The sequence below is a fragment of the Camelus dromedarius genome, chromosome 4 (assembly GCF_036321535.1).
Source record: "Camelus dromedarius isolate mCamDro1 chromosome 4, mCamDro1.pat, whole genome shotgun sequence".
Lineage (NCBI taxonomy): Eukaryota > Metazoa > Chordata > Mammalia > Artiodactyla > Camelidae > Camelus > Camelus dromedarius.
Genome location: NC_087439.1, coordinates 81647692 through 81669831, shown reverse-complemented (window position 1 = coordinate 81669831; position 22140 = coordinate 81647692). Strand labels below are relative to the sequence as shown.

The following is a 22140-nucleotide window of genomic DNA, read 5'->3' as shown; positions in this document are numbered from 1 at the left end:
GAGACCACAATTACAGGGGCCACTGGGGGTGGGGGAGCACCAGGGATGAAAGGCAGAGCAGAGAATGGTTCCAGCTGTGGCAGATCCCTCCATAGGAGGTTGCAGGGAAGGGAGGGTTAGGGAGGCACCAGGGTGAGAACAGGTGGGACACTCATCGCCTCAGCTGAGCCCAGTCCTGTCCTGATGTTCTACCGGAGGAGCTTGTCTTCATGAAGAAGAGAGGGAAGAAGCCCCAGACTGATAAGAGAGCTCCTTGTCCTATTGTCCAGGCCTCAGAGACCACGGCCCCTCAGCAAGGTAAGGGGAAAGAGCTGATGCTTCAGTTTCCCAAACTCCTATGTTTGGTCATTGAAGGGAAAGGGAAATGCTTCCTGAGCCCTTAGCCTCAGGCTGATCCTGGGCCTTCCTCCCAGCCTCCCACCCATCTGCCTGTGTTCCGGCTGTTCCTGATGTGGTCACGCACACATCTGGAGTGCCTCTGTGTTCTCCCCTCATCTCTCCAGTTCCACATGTGCCCCACCACTCAGCCAGTGGGGGACCTTGATGGCTCAGGCTGTGCCTGGGGCTGAGTAGCTGGGTGAGCAACGGGGGTAGTGGTGATGGGGCACTTCTGAGCTCTGCTTCTAGCCCCCTTCCTAGGCAGCAGTGCAAGGGCACAGAGCCATCTTTGAGCTTGAAGAGGACCAGGATAATGGTCAATATGTTTCCTCCCTGGCCATGACTCTCATCCTTCACAGAGGGCAGTTCCCAGACTCCTGCTGGACTTGGTCACAGGAGATGGACACTAACACGCGAGTGCCAGTTTAAAAATGGCAAGCACTCTTCTTACAGCATGCTATCAGGCATCCTCATTTCATAAAGGGGAAACTGAGGCTCAGAGAGGTTAACTGAATTGACCAAGGTCAAGCTAGCAAACTAGACCTTTTTTCATGGTATCGTGCTACTTAACCTGCTTGGGGTGGTGTCACTTTCTACCCCTGCCTCAGTTTCCCTCTCTAGCATTATGGAGGAATAGACCCAGCATCAACACACCCCCCATATCACCGCCATCATTCCCTGAACCTGCCAATAAAGACTGAGAGGCAGGCATCCAAGCCCTAAATCTGGGTCAGCCCAAAGGTCTCAGACAGTCTGAAACCCTAGCAGCTTGACCAAGCTGTCCGTTGGTCTCCTTGCTTCCTTTGGTCCTGCCCACAACTTTCTGAGTTCCCCAGATGTCCTGCAGGTCCTATCTATGTGCTCTATTAATAGGGAAGCTGGGCTCTGTGTGCCCTCTCGTGGCCTCTGAGAGAAGTGCAGGAGACTTTTTAAAAAGTACCGGGCTAGGAAGACCTGGGGAAGGCAGAGTTGTGAATAAAAACTCTATCCTTACAATGCTTCATTTTTCCTACATATGGTCCACAATGCTGGTTCCACTCTCCCCCCTTGGTAAGCTATCCAGGCTGCCTTGGTTCAAGAGACTCTGCGTCCAAATTCTCCATGGCACTTCCCTGAAGCCCAGGTATTGACTTAAGGGAGCCACAAGGAAGAAAGAAGGGGAAAGAAAAATGACCCCTTCCTTCTCACTGAAGCCTGATACCTCCTCTTCATACAGGTTTCAGTCTGGGGACCCAGTGTGATCTTTGAGGGCAGAAGCAGGCTACGTCATACAGGTGGATGTGGGGCCATTGTCAGGGGAGGGCAGATGCATGGAAGCCATGGTTAGAATCTGTCACATCCAGGATGAGTTCCCCTTCTGTTTCATTTGAACAACTCTGCTCTCCTCCCTGTGCCCCCATTCCCTGTAGTCCTGGAGGGGCTGCCAATCCCAGTCATGGTGGTAAATCTGCCTGGACACTGTTATTGGTTTGGGGATAGACAAGTAGCCCCAGCTGACCCAATCCCAGCCTCCTTAGGATTAGGACTTCTGCTGGGAAGGCCATTCATTTTTGGATCACCAGAACTAAGAATGTAGGCATAGGGTTGCCATATAGAGAAAGTCTCTCTGCAGCAGGAAAGAATAAGGACAGTATGAAAAGAGAGACCAAGAGAAGCAGAAACATAGACATGGGGGCAGGGAGTTTAGAGAAGGAGATGTGGGGGAGGGGAGAAAGAGAGGGAGAGAGAGATCAATATCAATCATTTGGGCCTCTGGATTCAGCTGTGCCTGAATTCAGACTTACCCCTGGACTTCCCAGGTATAAGATCCATTAATTAAGTCCCTTTGGCCTACACTAGTTTGAGTTGGGTATCTTCATTTGCAGTCAGGGCCTGCCTGATGCCTGTAAAACATCAGCTTTCTATTCCCTTTCTCACAGTAACTGCCATTTATTAAACACAAATTTGACATAAATTGTTGTGTCCAATGCTGTGCTAAGTGCTTTGCATATCTCAAAAAAATCTTCCCCACAGTACTTTGAGGATATGGGATACATTTATGATAGCTGTAAGTTCTTTGCCACTGTCCCATTGAGAGGTGAAGTCTGTTTCCCCTTCCCTTGAATTTTGGCTGGTTCTGTGACTTGTGTTGACCAAAAGGGAGTGACAGTGATGCTGGCTAATTTCCGAGGCTGGGCCTTAAGAAGAGACTTTCAGCTTCTGCCTTCAAGTTTGGCAGAGTCTGTTTTGAAAACCAGCCTTATGTAAGAAGTCTGACTACACTGAGACCACCACGTGGTAAGGAAGCCCATGCTAGTCACATGGAGAGATGGAGGATGCTGGAGAAGCTCTGGGGCAATAGATATATACAGGTGAAGCCTCTTGAACTGTCCAACCCAGCCAAGCCACCAGCAGAATCAGCCAAGTGAATGACCACATCTGATGATTCTGGTCTTTATGGTAGAACCACCCAGCTGAGTCCTGACAAGTTCCTGACCTAAAGGATCATGGACAGTAATTACTTTGGGTTTGTTTGTTATGCAGCAATAGATAACTAAAACAGGATGATATTCCATTGCTTTGGTAAAGAAACCAAAGCTAACATGGTCTATATTGTAAACTTCTAAGCAACAGCACCAGTTTCCAGCCTAGAGTGCCTGAATCTGATAGAACTAGCATCTCAGGGGTCCTCACCCTGAGTCCCTATTTTCCCCCCTACCAGACTGGGCCCTCCTGGCAACGGTGGTGAAAAGCACCAAATCTCTCCCTTGGCATTCTTGTTCACTCTAGTACACTTCGAGGGCCTGAATCTGAGAAGAACTAGGATCCCTCTGGTACCCCTCAGAAAGCTGATGGTGAGGGTCAAGAGACAGAGAAAGGGCTTGGGGTTCTGGGTTCTCCAGAACTGAGCCTCAGGCTGCCATCTTCCCCCAGAGAGAATAGGAGAGGATACAGCCAAATGGCTGGGATTCAGAGCCCCCGTTTTCCCACAGTCCAAATACTGCAGTGGAGGATGACTCTCCCAACAAGGTATGCGGGCCAGGCATGCCAACTTGGTTCTATCAAAACCATCTCCCTTTACACACTCCTTCCAGACCCTGTCCCCATGGCAGCCTACAGGAGGCCAGCCCCCTCCCAAACTGTGGGCCCAGTTCTATTGGTTTAAATATCTTTATTGATACTACATTCACCCACCCACCCCATGGCCAGCAGTTCTGAGGAGCCCCACATCCAGAGGCCTAGAAACTGGCTCTTTGGTTTCCACTAGGGGGCCGAGGACAGAGGTCTGTATAGTCTCCCCCAGAACCCCCCAGAGCGCCTCTCGGGAGGCCCCTCCAGTGCCCTGGACCTTCGTGAGCCGGCGTATATCTCAAGACCCCTCTGCCTCAGTTTCCAGAGGTCTGGGATATGGACTTTCTCATGGGGTAGCTGGGCCAAGGCGACGCCCCCTGCTGGAGGCCAGAGGTCCCGCAGGTGCTGAAAGAAGGCTCTGAGCGCAGTTTTGGGGAGCCGTGCGGCGGGTCAGAGGCAGAGGCTGAGTTCCTTGCGCACGCGGCAGCGGTGGCACTGCACTACGCAGCACCAGTGGAAGCGGCACAGGCAGTTCTCCTCGAGCTGCACGCTCTCCTGGCGGTGCCCGCGGCCGCAGCAGAGCAGGTCGCAGCCGCTGAGGTCCGGGGCGCTGCTGTTGCAGGCGCGGCCGCGCGTGCCGGGCGAACCTGTGCGCCTGTTGGGGGCGCAGAAGTCGGGCGAGTCGGCGGCGTAGAGTAGGTCAGCGCGACCCGGCGGTTTGAGCGTGCGGACGGCGGGCAGCAGAGCCTTGCCGTCGTTGGTACCCATGACCCGAGAGGCTCCGTGGAAGCGCTCGAGCAGCCGCGCGCCCACCTCACGGAACGGGGGCAGCTTCTGCCAGCAGGTGCGCAACGCGCATGAGCCCGACAGCCCGTGGCACTTGCACTCGGTCCGCGTGTGGCTCCGCACCGCCTGTGGGGGAGCAGAGGAGCGGCCGGATAGGGACAGATCCGGGAGGCGGGACGGCAAGCTCAGACGACCGACAGAAAATAAGATGGGAAGGGTGGTGGATGGAAGAGAGAAAAGAGCAGACCAAAAAACAAACAAAAAAAGCAGAGCGCAAGGTCGGGAGGAAGAAATCAAGAAACCGACAGCCCAGAGAGGAGAAAGAATAATAAGGATGGGGGAGTAGGAGAAGTGGGGAGCAGGGGACATTATGCAGCACATAGAGATTCTAGGATCCAAAGCCAGGGAGTCCAGGAGAAAGGAGAATGGACAGCAGGGGTGAGATTCTTCCCAGAAGGGGGAGGGAGGTGGCAGCTGTCGCACCCTATTCCTCCTGCCAAGCCAGCCCCCTCATTCCTGATCCTCAGGGCCCCGGGCAGAGCAGGCTGCCTGGGCTCTGTCTCCACCACCCCTCCCCAGTCCTCTCCGACAGGTATGTGGGCCTGTCCAGACATTCCTCTCTGGGCTCCCCTTACCCCCCTGCCCAGTGCCTCAAGCCCCAACACTAGAGGACATAGGATGTGTGTAGGGTGACCCTAGCACACCGTAGAACTGAGGCATAGGGCGCAGGAGAGCCCACTGTGAAATGCACTATTGAGAACTGGAACCCAGGAGTCGGCCCTTTATTTCCTATTTGTTTCTGGAGCTGGGGTCTAAGACTCACAAACCTACTAGAGATTTATGGGGTCAGATGCCCCAGGAAGATCGTTTCTGGAAGCTCATAGTCCAGGGGCCAATCTGATCTACAGACTTGTATGCCTCCCTCCCCCTCCCAGGCCCCTTCTCTTTCCCTCCACCCACTTCTGGAAACATCTGATCCAGACTGTTTCTTGTTCCTAAACAGGAGTTCCTGGAGCCCTCCTCATTATAGAGGGAAGGGAGAGGCTGCCAGGGTTCTGAGCAAGGACTGGTGTGGGGTTGCTGGGCAGCCAGTAGACAAGTGCGCAGATTCAGTGCTGGCCTCTGCCTGACTTCCTCGACCATCAGAATCTATTCCTTGTCCACTCCTTTTCAAGCCCATTGCCCCTTGGGCCCGTTCTAGTCCGTTTCCAGGCCTCCCTAGCTTTTCCCAGCTCCCCTACCTCCAGACCCAATACCTTTACCCCGATCTTTTTTTCCTTCCCCGCCTTTGTCTTCCTCCTCTGCCCCTGCCCCAGCAGCCAGCTCTCTACCACCCCCAGATTTGCCCCATTTGTCCTGTCTCAGAGGTCTGTCCTCCCTACCTGGGGTCACTAAAAGTCCTGAGTCCTCCTCCTTGGGTGTCCCTTCTCTACTCTGCCCCCTGGGCCATCAGCCCAAGGCTCTCCCAGACCCCCCAGGTGACTCCTAGGCTGGCCACCTCACCTCCCACATGCCCATTCACACTCCCAGCCAACCTTCCCAAGTGGCTCCTCACAGCCATGCTAGCTCCCCGCCACACAGTGACTATCTCACAATACAAACCCTCACTTGCACCCTCACATCCCCACACCCTTTTCAAACCCACTCACACTCTCACATTTAGACACACACACACACACACACACACACACACACACACACACACACACACACACACTTATACATCCCTGCCCAGACTCACCAGACGGCCTGCCTCGTTGTTGTGAAGTTGCACCAAGGCACGGATGTCTCCCCGACCCCGCTTGTGCTGCGCGTCCATAAAGAGCCTTGACTTCTCGTCCCCGAAGTCCACGTCGTCGCCACAGCCTCCCCACTCCCAGGCGGCGCTGCCGTCGGGGGAGCCCGCTGGACCAGGAGGCCCAGGGGTCCCTGGCAGGCCGGGGGGGCGGGGCGGGGCCCGGCCACGGGGCGCCTGGCAGCCGCACTGCAGCAGCTCGCCCATGGAACAGGCCTGCGTGACCGCGTGGCTGGCTCCTGCAGCCGTTATAGCAAACACGAAGGCCGTCTCCCGGATGTCTGCGGGGGCGGGGAGGGGCAGTCAGACAGCAGGACCAAAGCTGGGTCCTGGGGGACTGCAATGGGCGAGGCAGTGTGGCGTGGGGCTGGAAGACAGGATCAGAGCAGGGTGCCCTTTGACCCGTGGGAGAAGTGGGGCTCAGGCATCCTCCCCAAACCCCTAGTCTCTCCTCTGATCCCGCAGCGAGGAGAAAACAGCCCCCTTCTGATTTCCTCCCCGCACTGACCCTGCTGCAGGATGCGCCCGAAGGCTTTGCTGTGGCTGGAGCAGTTCCATCGGCGGAAACGGAACTGGAACTGGCATTCTCGAACCCCTAGCCGGGCGCCCCGGGCTAGCTCGGCCACCACTTCCGGCTCTGCCTGGCACAACTCAGCCTGCCGCCCTGCCAGCCGCCGTGCCTTCCTGCAGATGCTGGTAGGGTCCATGACCAAGGGGCTGCCCACTGCCCTGGGAAGCAAAGAACAGCAGATCGGGAATGTAATTCAAAGTACTTGGGGTGAAGTGGAGGGAGACCAGCCCTGCCCAGCCCACAGCAAGAAGCTGACATGCCTCTTCCCCCACCAGCACCTACTAACTGAGATTGAGATTGTCCTGTCTCCTCTTACCATTCTGTGTGCGTGTCTCTTAACTAGATTCTAGACTGAAATTGCCATAGAGCAGGGATTCAGTATTATCATTCTGTACACATCTTCATTAATAAATCTTTACAGGACTTTGACTCAAGGTGAAGGCATCTGGCACCAGGTAGAGCAAAATTAAAATTCAACAGGCCTGGCCCAAAAGGGGGACAAGGAGGGAATTAACTGAAGGAAGATGAAGAAGGCTGTAAAGAAAAGAAAGTGTATCATAAAGAGATACAGAAGAAAAGTAGGTAATATCAGAGAAGGATCTGGTCTCAGTGGACCACAAACTGCATATGTGTCAGCTGATCAGCCCTGATGCTAGAAAGGTAGGGGCTATCCCAGGGATATAGAAGGCCACAGGATGTTAGAATGGCTAGGGAATGGAACCTCTGAGGAAAGTCATACCTTCTCTCTAGCCCAAGTTTCTCCTTCTGTTAAATGGGAAGGTTAGGTTTTGATCTCTAAAGTGGGCCCTCCCACCTTGATATCCTCTGTTTCTCTGAACTGGAGAGCAGGAGGAAATAACTGGGGGCTGAGTCCCTGAAACATTGTTGTAAAGTAGGTGACACTGACCCTTCTCTGGCGCCAGGGTCTGTGACCTTTCCAGAGCAGGATGGCAGCTAGCCAAGCCCTGGGCACTGGGGTAACATAATTGATTGGGGAAGGGGATGCTGTTTGGCTGCGTGGGTAAAGACCTCATGGAAATTTCCACACACTTTCAGAAATCCCTCCACTCCCAGCCTTCTTTCCACCTGAGAAGAGAACTGCCATATGGTTGTACCAGACCCGTGAAGGTTAAGTTGGCTAGGTATTCACACCTGGGTGGAACCACTTTAATTGCTCTTATCTGAGTGCTTAGCTGAGATCCCTGTCTTATAGGAATGAGTAGGTACAGCACTTGGAGGCCAAGGGTAATTTGAAACCTCTCAAAAACCCTTTAGCATAGGGCAGAAAAAGATTTTGGGTGGAGAGAAGTGGCACCAGGAGACAGAAAATGTAGAGGAAAATGTTGGTAGATAGGTGCCAAAGGTCAAGTTGGCCTACTTTTCATCTTAGCTTGAGCGCACGTCCACTCCACTGTCCCCATTAGCTCCACAAGTACAGGCTGCCCAGACATGTTCTGGCCCCACAACAATGAGATGTAATGGGCTTAAATAGCAGGAAGAGGAATTTCAGTCTTAAGGTAGAACTTCTCAACACTGAGGAGTGAGATGCTTGAAGATGTGGTTGCAAAGAGATGTGTGTGAGAGTCCTTTAAGTTCTACACACACACACACACACACCACCACCACCACCCTATTACATCATTGTCAACATTCCTAGCCAAGTAGTCCAGGAACAAGGGTTCTCTCCTCAGTGGAGAGACATATAGTCTAGACCTTCAGAAAATCCACTCAGAAAAGCTGGTAATTGCTGACATGAAATTGGCAGGGAGAGAAGGCAAATGCATGCAAGAGTGAGAATTTCAAAAAAGCTGAAATGGTGAGGGGAGAGAACTCCCAAAAGACCCTGGAGTACATCAGAGGTGTGGGCGACAAGAGCAATCTTTTCCTTTGTAGAAGATAGAGGAGGAGTCCTCCATGCTTAGCACCTGCTCATCACTGTGTTCCAATTGTAGCCTGGTAAGGTACAGCCCCAACCTTTTACGAACCCTAGAAAGGTGAGAGATTGGGCAGGGGGAGTGGGCCAAGGGTAGGGCAACCCCTGCTGGCTGCCAGTGGCCCAGTGACTTTCAAAAGTTGATCAGTTCCTATCTATCTATCCATCCCCTTTCCATTCATTTATCCCACTTCATTACAAAACGGGTTGGGGGCAGCTTCCAGTATGGTTGTACGGAGTCAGTAGATAAGACTAGCCCCTTGAGAGTGTAAGACTGTCATTTTCTTTTGTCTCCCATGGCAGATATTTAGCTGCTTAGTTTGTATTTCCTCTCAATCTTTATTATGAAAATTTGCCTACTATAGATGATTATTATAATACTACAATGAATACCATTCAATAAATGTTTTTGAATGAATGAATGAGCCATCTAAGGAGAAGGTCCTCACTTGAGGCCAGGCCCCTGTCCACATATGGTTTCATGACTCCTAATTAGCTTCCTGAAACATTTTCTTTCTCCCCAGCTGGATTCAGAGGCAAGGAAGTAGGCCTCCCCACAGCTGACTAGCTCCTCTTCTGCCACCTACATGTCCAGGACTCCACCAGGGAGTCTAGGGCCCTTCGAACTCATCTTCCCCGGCCTATCCCCATGCTGCTAAGTTCCTCACTCTCCCCTCCCCAATCCTGCCCTCTGCTAACTCCCTACTTTCCCAAGGCTGACTGACCTTATCTTCCCAAGGTTACTCTGCCCCATCCCTCCCCTCTCCCTCCTCCTGCACAGGCCAGGCGAGAAAGGCAAAAACCTTTCGACCTTGTCTTTTTCCCAGGAGCTTGAGATGGAAGAGGAATCAGGAGGAGCATGATGGGCAGGGCCATCCAGGAGGTGGGGCTGGCCCTTCACAGGGTTGAGGGGCTGCCCCAGAGTCAGTTTCTGGTCTGGATCTGGCTTCCTAGGCTGGCTGGCTGCCTGGGAACTAGACTTGTTTACAAGCTGGTCAGGAGGAGGGATGGGCAGTAGTAGCAGCTAGAATCCCAAGGGACCAGCTTGCTCCCTGCCCTCCTGTCCTCACTCCCATCTTCAAGTCATAGGAAAGGAGACTCCAGAAGGGGAGTGGCAGGGGGGGCATTGGGCAAAACATCAGGCCTCACTTTTGTACCCTGGTCTCTGGATGAGCTGAGCCTCTCTAGGTAAGTCAGTTCCCTCTCTGGGCTTCACAAAGATGAGAAGTTGGCAAGATAGGCTCAAATATCCCCTCTAATTTTCACACCATCTTTAACTGCATCAAGAAATATTTCCCCTGTCTTTCCTCTTCCTTTACCCGCCTCCCTTCCCTTCTGCTTCCTTAGGGAATGAACTCTGCTTTGGGGGCTCTGAGTTAGCATCGATCTGAGATCAGCCAGAGAAGATGTGCCCATTTGGGAGCATCTGCATGGTTGGGGGACTGGAGCCCAGTGGTGGTAGGAAATATATACTATATAATATGTAGGATCTGAGACCCTAATCAAATAGCCACTCTGGACATAGGAAAAGTGAAGCTAGCCCTAAAAGAAATCAATGTGTAGACAAGAAGGGACAAGACTAGGGTTGGCCATTCTAGCTGGCCTGGCCTGTGCCAAGATCTCTCTCCCAGGGACTTTGGTTGGTAGAATAAATAGCCAAGTGAGGTTGCATCAGGGGCCAGCCAGTTCCTGCTAGCAACATCTATAGATCTAAACCTTGGAGGCCTGGGTTTCTGGCCTAAATAAACTTTCCATCCCTGGATTCAGAGGGCTGAACAGAATGCCAGAGATTATCTAGTCCAACTCCACCTACTTCGCCCCCATTATACAGATAAGCAAGATGAGAAGGGAGTTGAATGACCCTGGCCACTCAGTGGAGGAATCTCTGTTGCAAAAAATTTAGGTGACTATTTAAAAAAACCAAAGGGCCTGGAGGAAATGACCACCTGAGGTCTTCTGTTACCTCAGGTGGCCTCACACACCATCCTCCACACAGCCCTTACTCCGAGCAGGGTTGGCTAATTCTGCATCCATCCCTCATTATGCCACTAAATTTCTGGATTCAGAGGTACCCCCATCCCCACCGCTAGTCATCAAAATCTTACCCATCACCTCCCCAAGCTCAATTCAGATCCCACTTGCCCTTGGGACCCTCCCCTGGGCCCCAGCCCTCACTCACCTCCCCCACATGCGTCACTCCAGGTGTCACTCATTTGGGGGGGTACTTTTATCCTGCCAGTGGCATAATTATTTCATCATGTTTTCTTGCCTTATCTGTCCAACAAAGATCTCAGGGAGAAGCATAATGTGATTAGCAGAACACACTCAGGGCTTTGAGGATCCATCAGACTTGGGTTCGCATCTGGGCACTGCCATTTGCTTGTTCTATGATGTTAGCAAGTCCCTAGCTTTTGAAGTTGGCACTTAGCATTTGTTGAATGGATGATGAAACGTAACCTTCTGAGCCTCAGTCTCCCCAGCTGTAAAATGGAAATAAATAATAGTACTTCCCAGGTTACACATGGAAAGAACCTGTCCAGGGAGTCGGCTTCCACAGGTGTTTTGTGTCTTCCCATTCCCACCCTTAATCACCTCTCAGGCCTGCACAGAGCTCGGCAATCAGCAGGAGTACAGGCAGCATTTGTGGGTTCCTGAGGACATGCTTTCCTCCAACTCTGCCCTTACTTAACCTGGATCCCAGTGTCTCCTTCTCCCCTGTCCGCTCAGTCCAGGGACCAGGAGCACCTCCAGGACCCCTCCCTTTCCCTATCAAGCACTCCTGGATGGATTTTTGAGGCCAAGAGGATCACAGACCCTTTTGATCTGCTCCTCTGAACGGTCTCACAGCCAGCCCCTACTGATTCCCCACACTCATTCTCCATACTCCTTAGTCTGACCCCCACCTCCCAAGACCCAGCAGAGGGAGCTCTGAGCCCTGGGGCTGTGGGTGGGGGCTGCACAGGGGTGGGGGAGGTGGGTGGTGGAGAAGGGGCAGAAAAATGTTGCCTGACGGCTGCTGGCTGCTGAGGCGGCTGGGCCCGGGCCTGTGCCCGCCCGCCTGTCCTGTCCTGCTCTGTCTAACTCGGTAATTACTGCTCCCCCTCCCCCAGTCCCTACCCCCACCCCAACCACCACATCAAAGCCAGTGATGCCCCAGTTCCATTAACCCCTACCTCCCCACCGCCCACCAGCCACTCCATTCCACCACTCCCCAGCCCCCCATCTCCCCCACCCCCCTGCCACTACCTAGGCCCAATTTGGTTCTCTCTGCCTGGTCCTGGGTGCCCTTCCCATCTCCTCACTCTCCTCTCCTTCTCATTGCTCTTGGGAGAAGTAGGGGCTTTCCCTTCCCTGAATGATGGCTACATTTCCTCTACAAGATGGCTTCCTATTGGTCAGGGTTGTGGGAGGCAAAGGCATGGACACAGTGACCACCCTCTGGATGTCCTGCAGAGAACCTGTCATGTGCCTTCCGCTGTCCTGTCCCGTACTCAGGTTGGGAGCACCATCTGAGGGAGGTGATGGGGAGCAGAAGGGGCCTGTGGAAGGCCCTGTACCCCTTTCCTGACCCCCACCCTCACTGCACACAAGGACAAGGTACTCAGCAGGAGCTGGACTCCCTGTCCCAACCCTCAGTTACTTGCATTCTGGGTGGCCTTGAGCAAGTGACCTCCTGTCCCTGAACTCTGCTAGATGATCTGTAAGTCCTTTCTAGAGCTAATTTCTGGATTAAACGGAGGCCTCAGAGCTGGAGGAACCAGCTAAAGAGGCCAGGTGGAAAGTGGGTGAAGATCCCTCCCAGTGACCTTTCCCTCCCTGAGCTCTTCCTCAGGCAGTCTGGGGGAAGCAGCACTCACGGTCTCTGGGAGGAAGGAGGGCCCAAGCTAGAGGGCACTCTCCCCAGTCCCTAGGGACAGGCTTCTGTGTTCAAGGGCCTCTGCTCTGTCTGGCTGGGTGCCCTACTGCCAGCCTGACTGTGGCCTGGCTGCCCACCCCACCCTCTCCTCATCCCCTCCACAGCTGCATTTCTCCATCAAAGTACACATTCTGGAATCCCCCTTGCTGGGCCCTGGTGATCAAGCCTCCCACTGACCTCCCCCCACCAACTCCTAGCTTCCGATGAGAACAGGGAAGGAGGGGTTTGCACCCCCCAGGAAATGTCACAGTGCCAGGACTCTGGTGGGCTCAGGGCATGCTCTGGCCTGGATTGAGCCAGCCTCCTTTTGCCCCTGCCCTTTTCTGCTCACAGCCCCATTGTCTCCCTCCAGAGGAAGCTGCCAAGGCGGGAGGCCTGGAGGGGGGACTGGATGGCCACCCCACCCCCTTCCCCACCCCATCCTAAGCCTGTTGGGGGCCAAAAACAGGACTGCCCATGAAGGATTGGGGGCCCCAGATAAAGACAGGATGGGAAAGGGTGATCAGGTCTATCCTGGTGTGGGGGTCACAGTTGGAAAACCTGGGTGTCAAGAAGAAGCCTGGGTCCTTTCCCTACCTCCCTGTGGAGCCAGAGATGAGTCTGTCCTAGGCATCTGGTTCCTGTTTCCATAGGGAAGGGGGGTGGTGTCCAAAAGGCAAGATGAGATGGGGGAAGGGAGGGAGACTGACCAGTGCTTCTCCTAGTGGAACAAGCAGGCAATGGGAGTAGGGGGTTAGCTTCTTTCATAGAAAATATAAAACAGACAGAGGAAAGAGGAAGGAAGAAGGGAGATTGATTTTGCTGTTCTGTGAGAAAGAGCTATTTTCTACGTCCACTGATTGACGGTGTAAATAAAGATGGGTCAGATGTTGAGAAGAACTTCCTGGGGGAGGATGGGAGGGATGAAGGGAGCAGGGTGGAAGGAGTGGGAGCTGGTGACCAGGACAGGATCTGTCAGGGCCAGAGCATGGGCTGAATGGCCTGGAGGCAGTAAGCTGGACAAGATGACCTCAAGAGAGCCTGGCCAATGTCCTGGAATCTGGGATTCTGTGATTCACAAAGATATGGTTACAGATGGAAGAGAGACAGACAGAGGCCAGAGGCAGAGTTTAGAAAGCATGCATTGCACCGGAGAAGAAGGGAGAGGGGGGAAGGTGGAAGGGAAACTTCCCAGGGACCTGGAGCCAGGTCCCTGAGCCTTTTCCAGGGCCTGGGCCCCTCCCCTCCCCTCCCGGCCCCTCCTTTCCTAACCAGGACAGTCCAGTCACTCAGGGTTCCTGGGGTCCTTTCTGCTCCCAGCGTGGCTGCTGCTATAATGTCAGCATGGACTGCAGCCGGCTGCTGTGGGTCCAGCTGCTTTTCTGTACATCGCTGGAGCTCTGGCCTGGCCAGCATTCTCTGAGAAGCAGGGAGAAGAGGTCCAGCAAGCCAGTCCTAGACATCAGGGAACAGCCTGCAAGCGCCTTGCCTAAAGAAGCTCTTACTTAAGGTGACACCTCAGAGGTGGGAGCAAGGAGTGACAGGAGCCTCTCAGAAGTATCTGAGTGAGGCAGTCATCGGACACCTTATCATATCAGCCCCTCACTCTTCACAGGCTCACCCTGCAGCTGTGGCCATGAAGGCCTCTGTGTTCTCCCACACCTGCCCTCCTCACCTCCTCCCCCACTCCCTGATTTCCAGCTTCAGGGTCAGTCTTGGAGGGACCAGGTCTCTCCTCCCTCTGACATGGCTCCCACTCAGCAGCCTGTTCCAAACAAAGGACCCCCCCCACCCCACATGGATACAAACCCCAGAAGGGTGAATCAACCAATTCAGCAACACTCCATAAAACTGTCCCCAGCACTTTTAGTCTCTAAGGCCCTAAAGACTAAGGCTTGGCCTTCCAGGAGCAGGGAAAAGAGACCCAAGAGGAGATGGTTGTCAGTAAAATGTATAAAAGACAGAGGGTGCCATGGGAGCAGTGGGAGCACAGAGAAGGCAAGGGAGGGAAGACAGAGGGACAGCTTCAAGGAGAAAGTGGTATTTTAACTGGAAGGATGAGAAAATTGGGACAAATGGAGGTTGGAAAGGGAAAGCTACCGACATCAGGGAGACACCTAGCCCCTGTCCCCAGATCTTGAGAAAGGGGAAAGTTAGGGAATGAATTTATGGGGAACAAGAGATAGAAATCCCTTTATAAACTTTCCTGGGGATCCTAGATTTTAAATTTAAATTAACCCCCCCTTTCACCCATGGGGACTCTGGCCAGAACCTGGGGTGTGGAGGAGGGGACTTATATTTAGGAGCACCTCCCAATGTCAGATTATCTTGTAGGTCACCCCACCTAATCCTCCTAGTAAGCCTGCCATGTAGGGGAACTGTTTCCCAATTTTGCAGTTGAGACATTGGGGAGCAGAGAGAAGTGACTTGCCCAAGGTCACAGGTTTAACAAATGGGCAGATTAGATCTCAGGTCTGTCTATTTCAAAGCTGCTACTGCGTAATGTTAAGTTAGGATGGAAAGATGCATGTTCTCTAGCCCGGACCTAGGCCGTCCTCGATGTACCTCCTCACTGACACTCTGAGGGACGTCTCTCTCGCATCATGCAGGAGGGATTGGGGCCAGCAGCTCCCTGTGTGGGCATCCAGCTATCCCCCGAAAAGAGAGGGATCTGCCTGCCCCACCCCTTCTCCCAAATCCCGGGGTGGAGGAGGAGTGGAGGGTAGAGAATCCAGCCAATGATATGGCGGTATGCAAATAGACAAGACCTTGCCTTCTTAGGATTGGCTGATGCCCAGCGATATTGTCCAAGTCCCTCCTCGCTAAACACTGAGCTATTCCGGACGGGTCTTTGCTGCTCTCGAGACTGAGAAGGGAAAAAAGTTTAACGGGATCCGAATCTCTAAGCGGTAGCGGCCCGGCACCTACCTTCCCAGCCTCTGTCCACTCCGAAAGACTCAGAGTTCCCTCAATCTTCGCTGCCCCGGTGTCTGCTCTAGCTAGGGCTAAATCGGGAGACCAGGTCTGGGAAGATGCTCCCATCCTTCGGCTCGCCAGGCCTCCCTCCCTTCCACCAGGGCCCTCTACGGTTCCCAATACCTCCCGAGCTGCACATTTTTCATCCATGACCCCCACATCTGGGAGGGCCAGGCGCTTGGGCCTTTTCATGCCTTTCCTCCTCGCTGCTCGTGGAGGAGAAAGTAAACAAAGTCAAGGTTCTGACTCAGTTTCCCCTTTATGTTCCCCTTCCCGCCCCCACCTTCCATCCTGAAGGAGCTCACAAAGAAGCCGGTGGGTTTGTGGGTAAAGATGAGGCAGGGAACAGGCAGCTGTTTGACTCTTCCTGCCTGTGGTTTCCCACCTAGTTCCTCTCTTTTCCCCAAATCCAGCATCCCCCCCGCCCTAATCCAGAGCCCTCCTCACACATTGTTTCCGAAGGACCTCAGACTACAGATCTTCCGCCTGTCTCCCCGATAGCGCTTTCCTACCCTCTCGCCAATCCCTTGGTGACCTGGATTGAGCGATAACCTGGGGTAGGGGGTGGGACACGGGAGGAATACAATAGAATACGCGGGGAGGTGGGGAGTAGTAGGCACGTCCAAATGGCAGTTCAGTGCCCCTGGCGGAGGCCGGCAGCAGCGGCACGCACCTCCCCTTCACCTCTTCAGCTGCCCGGGGGCTAGGCTCTGCGCGCAGGTAGATTCCGGAGGCAGCCGGAGGGCGGTTCCGAGCCCCGCAGTCAGTCCCGAGGTTCCCACCCTCGAGCTTCAGGAGACGCGCTGAGACAGCCAGACGCAGCACTCACCACCACAGTCCGCCGACGTGCGCCGGACACAGGAGAAGCAGCAGAAGCAGCCCCAAGCGGGAAGGCGCGGGCGGCAGCATCGTGACAGCTCTAGGGCGGGCCGATGCGGGCATGAGGCGAGACTGCGGGGTCAACCGGTGCGCGCGGGGACCCGGGCCTCAGGACGAACGCGGCGACGGCGGCGGCGGCCGGGAGGCCAGGACTCCGGCGGCGGCAGCGGCGGCGGCGGCGGCGGGGGGGCCCATCCCGAGCGAGGAGGGCGCGGTGGAGGCGGAGAGCGGACGGGGCAGCCAGCGCCTGTGTCTCCTGCCGAGCTCGCTCGGGAGAAGAAATCAGAGCCGGGGGCGGGGGTGGGAGGGGATCGGGGCCGGGGCGGGGGCGGTGGGCAGGGGGGCCATGGGGGTGGCAGTTGCGACAGTCAGGCGGCGGGACTCTCGGGAGGGAGCCGTGCGCCCCGGGGCGGCGGGCGCGGAGCTCAGTAGAGGGCGGGAGCGAGATCCCGGGGCGGGGCCCGAGCGCGCTCGTGGCTGCGGGACCCGCCTGCCTCGCCCCCTCACCTAGCCTCTCGAGGCTTGGGAGCCCCCCGCCACCGGAGTCGGGGGCAAGGAGGGGCGGGGAAGTAGGGTGGAGAAGGGTAAGCGGGGGAAGGAAGAGGAGCTGAGGAATGGGGGACGGGCTGGAAGGGAGACGTCTGACAGGTTTGTTGACTGTAAAGAGAGAAAACTTCCCAGGAATGAGGGAGTTTGGGTTGGGGGGCGGTGCGAAGGGAGATGCTGGAGCGGGGGCCAGGAGAGGAAGTCGGCCTGGGACTCTGGGTGCTCCAGGTAGGGATGTGAACTCGATGGCCCGACAGACTATGAAGTCACCTCTTACGGGACCGGCTTCCGCACAGCACGCCCCTCTCCCAACCGTTCCTTTAGTACAGGAGGAAGGGCTAGGCCTCCACTCTGCTCCCCAGCCCTCGCCTCATCAAGCCCACGTTCGGGCGAGGGGGTGCGGAGGGGAAATTAGACAGCAAGAAGAAACTCTTTATGATCTGCGATCAAGCACTCGCACGTGTTAGCGAGCAGAGTGGAGGTTGCAGACTTCCAAGAGCTTGAGGGGTCAGAATGCGCTGCACCTGGTACTCGTGGGTCCGTGGGTCCCTGTCTCACATTGCTCCCCCAACTTGGCCTGGGCCAGAAGAGGTGGGAGGGCCAGCTGCAGGTGAGATGGCGTTTATCTGATTCTCTAATGCCACAAAAATGTCTTTGATGCCCTTGGCCCCCTCCCCACGGAGGGAGATCAAAGGCCCGTGGGGAGGAAGGACAGCTCCATTCATCACGCCAAGCGGGCTGGCAGAGAGCTGTAGTCCCTACTCCTCCCTCCGCCCCCGCGTGCCCCAGGGGTGTCGAGGGACAGGTGGTGCAGGACATTTCAAAACAAGGGCCAGTCTCCCTACCACCACTCTCTAGAGCCGCCATCAAACTGTAAGGGTGCTCTGGGATAGGGAGGACAGATGGAGGATCTCACGTCCGTGTGGCAGAAACTTCAGGCGTTCAGAGGAAAGCTCCTGCTCTTCTGGAGTCGGGGAGGGATCTGAACTTGGGGAGTGAGGCCACTGCCAAGAGAGAGAAACACCCTGGTGAGCAGAGAGAAGGCAAGATTCTGAGTCCCCCAGACAGTGGGGACAAGTGGATCAAGATAAGTGGGAATGCAGTAAAAGACCCTAGATGCCTACCCCAGGGGAGTAGGCCAATCTGGGAAAGGAAGGATGAGTAAGTAGAAAGGAGAAAAGAAATGGAGAAGCCTTGGCCTAGGCACGTAGGGAAGCCCCTGGGTTTGCTGGGATCCTCACCCCTAGGCCCTGGTGTCCAGGTTGTCTAAGTCTAATCCCTTGTACTGGGTACAGAAAGTTCTGGTGAGGGTGCTGGAGCACTCTAAAGAAGGGGGCTAGTGGCTGATGGAGAAAGCCAGGGGGCATGGCCGGAGTGCTGCCCCTCCCACTTGAGACTTTAACAGCATCCAGATGCCACACACAGCCCCTGCACCTATGAATTTTGTATACAGTTACTGTTTCTGCAGGGCAATGCCAACCCCAGATCCTACACTCAAAGACATACCCAGGTTGGGCACACACTTAGGCTAGATGGTGCACTGAACAGGCTGCTGGAGGGCTCTGGGGGGTCCCTGGAGGCTACAGGTGGCCAGTGACCAGCCCCCAGGGAACCACTGCCTGGGTTCCAAATCCTCTCCCCCCCCAGCCCCCATCTTGCTACTGTTATTACAGATTATGAAATGCTCTCCCTATCCTGCATTCTTCTCCGAGGCAAGAATTTTAATGTATTTGTCTTTGTCATCAGGGGACCAGGGCTCTGGGACCGCCCTGCCTCTGCCTGAGGAGGGAGCGCCCCAAATCTAGTCCCTGCTGCCTCCAGACCCCAGCTTCTCTCCATTCCCACCCCCTCATGCCCTAGCCCTGCTCCTCACCTCCCCCTCCTAATACTCGGTCTCTCTGTGGGGTGGATAAAAATGATGTTATTGAAACAACAGAATTGGGAGCAGTGGCAGGGAGCAGGGATCAGCTCAGGAAACTGGGGCGTTTGCCAAGAAGCCTTCTCCCCCGCAGGCGGCCTTTCTGCCCCCACCCCCCACCTTTCCTACAAACACACACAGAACGCCCCACCCCTTCTGCAGTCCTCTCTCTGGCCAGACCTTGCAGAATATTTGGCCATCCCTAGCCTCCCCAAGCCCTCTTTCTGAACACCCCCACCCCACCCCAGTGCATCCCAGAGTCCCATTCCATGATCAGCTGGCCCAGTAGTGCCTGCAGAAGCACTGCGGTAGGGGAAGGGTGGGCTGCAGTCTGTGATGGGCAGGTCTCCTGAAGCCCCAATTCCCAGGGCCTCTGTTCCAAGGGCAACCTTGTTTCTGGCCTCATCCCTTTTGCCTTCTCTGCACCCCCATCTAGAGGTTGGCTGGCATCTGGGCGGAGCCAGAGCAATGACTTCTGCCCTTAAGCCCTCAAACTTTCAGAGAGATGAGTTCAGGTGTTCCTGAGGCTTCCATCCACCACTGTCATGTTAGAAGATCCTCCATGCAGCAGGCCTGGGAAACCAGGAGATGGAGACAGGGGCACACAAAGACAGATCAAGGTGCATGCACACACATGCACACCCACACACACCCACAGCTGGACACAGGCTTCCAGATAACCCCATAGGAACCACAGGACTCCTCGCCTCTCCTAAACAATGCTTGGTAACTTTCACCCATAGGTATGAATGGACACATAGATGGGCTGGCTCAGGCTGAGACACATGTCTGCTTCCCTGGAGATCACATGCATGCATACACACACACACACACACACACACACACACACATACCACCTCTGCACTGGCATTCATACAGAGGAGCATTCACAAGAGATGGGAAGGGGAACATAGCAGCCCAGAATGAACAGAGTGGTGCCACCCCAATCCCTCTCTCTCTGTCCCCTAGGCCCCCTCCACCTCTTCCCCCATCTCTCTGCCTTAAGTCTAGGTCGTGGTGCAAAAGAGAGACGGGGAAGGAGAGACAGGGGTGTCTGGCTGCGGGGTTGGAGAGGAAGGAGGGGCAGAGGTGGGGACTGTGGAGGGGGAGAGAGGCAGCTGTAGACAGATAACATCAGAATCGCTGCAGGGGAAAGCAGAGCCCTCTGTCTGTCTCTCTCACACTGTATTTCTGTGTGTCTTTTCCAGTTTCTCCCATCTCCATAATTCGGTCTCTATTTGTGTGTGTCTCTAAATCACTTTCTCTCTTTCTTTGTTTCTCAGAATGACTGAAGCTGCAGGAGCCCAGGAATTTGGGCCTGTGACCCTTCCCCTCCCAGTCACCTCCCTCTCTCTCTTCCTCCCCACCGTTCTCCCTCCCTCCCTCTCTCCTTCCCCAGCAATGGGACCTCATTCTCATTCCTTTAGGGTGGTGACTGGAGTTGAGAATTCCTAAGGGCCTTGGGTCTCTGGGCCCCAGGAGAACAGAGAGAGGAAAGGCCAGCCCTCTAGAGAGATGGAGGAAAGGAAAAAGATAGAAAAAAGAGAAAATCACTTTCCTCTCCCTTCTGAATCCTGGATCGCTATACTCCAGCATTTCCCAGCCCACGTGAATTCATAAGAGTGTGCCTTTCCAGCCCAGGGCAGGAACTCTGACTCCTAGCTTTAGACAGTCTTTCCCTGCCTTGCAGGTCAAGTTTTCCCTGAGACTCCCTCTGGGACTTTATCCAAAGGAACCCCCAACCCCAGGCTCTGGTTCCCTACAGAGCCCACCTGCCTCACATCTTCCACATCTCTCAGCCCTATCTATGCCCCCAGCCTTTCCATCACCCCATCAGTCAAAGGGAGAAAGAACCCTAAAGGAGCTGGAGACAGAGGGGAAGAGGGAAGCAAGGGATGAGCAGGAGGCGCTGCTGCTCGCCCACTAGGACAGGGCTGGGGCGAAGCCAGGAACATGTGTTTCCACTTAGCTCAGCCCCAGTGGCCCCTAATGGGAGTGGTTGGACCCAGGAGCCTCTCTAGCCATCCCCATCCAGCCTGGCTCCTGCATTAGAGAGTGTGGGGTGGGCAGAAGAACCCTGGCATGGCCCCATCCTCTTCTCAGTGCTCCGTCCTTCTCCAGGTGACACCACCTATTCCCCACTGCTTCAGCCCTTACCTCTCAGGGAATCCACCCTCCTCAATCCATGTCTCCAGACCCAGACTTTCTCCTAATTGTGTTGGTGTCTGCTGGCTCTCTCTCCCTGGACAGCAGTCAGTAAACTTTTAATCAAACACATACTATATGCCAGGCACCCAACTAGATAGTGAAGGGACAATGGTGAGCTACAGCAAACATCACCCTCACACTCATAGAGCTGATGGTCATTAATCACATCATCTCACAAACAAATGGAAAATCACAGCCTTGACCTGTGCTTCAGAAGAGAATGGAGGGCCCTGTAAGAGGCTCTGGTAGGAGGATTGACCAAGACAGGGAAGGTGGAGAGGGCACCTCTGAGGAGACAATGCTCCAAGTGAGATACAAAAATAAATTGGTATTAACCGGGAGACAAAAGAGAGTGAATAACATTTGTAGCAGTGGGAACAGCCTTGTAAAAACCCTGCAAGGATGTGGAAAAGTCACAGGGATGGTGGGTAGAGGAGCCACCCAATCAAGGTTAGCTTGGGGTTGACGAGAGAGTGGAAGGCAGCCTGGTGGGAGATGAGGCTGGAGGGACTGAGGGGGAGGGGCAGGGATCAGACCAAGTAAAGCCTTAAGGGCATGGGAGGGAAGTTTTTTCTTATTTTAAAATCAATGCGAATTCTATAAATATAGACAAATATACTGCAAGAAGGAAGAAAAAAGAGAGGAACTTCTAGATTAAAAGAAAACTAATAGACATGTAAACAAAAAACAAAACAGGCAAAATGTTTAGGAATGCATGCTTGGATGACAGAGAAACATCAGTGGATGCTACCATAACAGTCAGTTCGTAGTTGCTAGGAGGGTGGGGGAAGGAGGTAGTTCTATTGTAAGCGGCACAAGGAGTGGGATGGCTGACAAGGTTCTGCCTCCTCTCATGGCAGTTGGTTTCAAGAGTGTTCAATTGTACATTTGTTCCATGCTCTTTTCTGTATTTACCTTAATAAAAAGTTTTTTTAAGGCATTGGGAAGCCATTGCAGAGATTTCTGGGACACTAGAGTGACACGGTCAGTTGTACATTGCGAAAAGGTGGCTCTGGCCACAGTGTGAAGAGTGGTTTGGGAAGGAGCCAGAGTGGAAGTAGGAAGATCGGTTAGGAGCCTCCGCAGTGACCCAGGTGAAAAGCCATTGGAGTTTCCATCTGCATGGATGGCAGAGGCGAGGAAAGAGGAAGACAATGCTGATTGCTGTGGAGGAATTAGGGTCAAGTGGGCTCAGGGAGAGGCT

At 54.4% G+C, this 22140-nt stretch overlaps 1 protein-coding gene across 1 annotated transcript; it reads right to left on the bottom strand.

Annotated features, from left to right (window-relative positions):
- Positions 1-3543: 3543 nt before the first annotated feature.
- Positions 3544-16388, bottom strand: WNT6 (Wnt family member 6). Its single transcript, XM_031452193.2, has 4 exons — positions 16215-16388; positions 6519-6739; positions 5957-6291; positions 3544-4341 (listed from the first exon to the last, which is right to left on the bottom strand). Exons 1-4 carry the CDS (start codon positions 16325-16327, stop codon positions 3880-3882), a joined length of 1131 nt encoding a protein of 376 aa, XP_031308053.2. The 5' UTR covers positions 16328-16388; the 3' UTR covers positions 3544-3879.
- Between the last annotated feature and the right edge of the window lie 5752 nt (positions 16389-22140).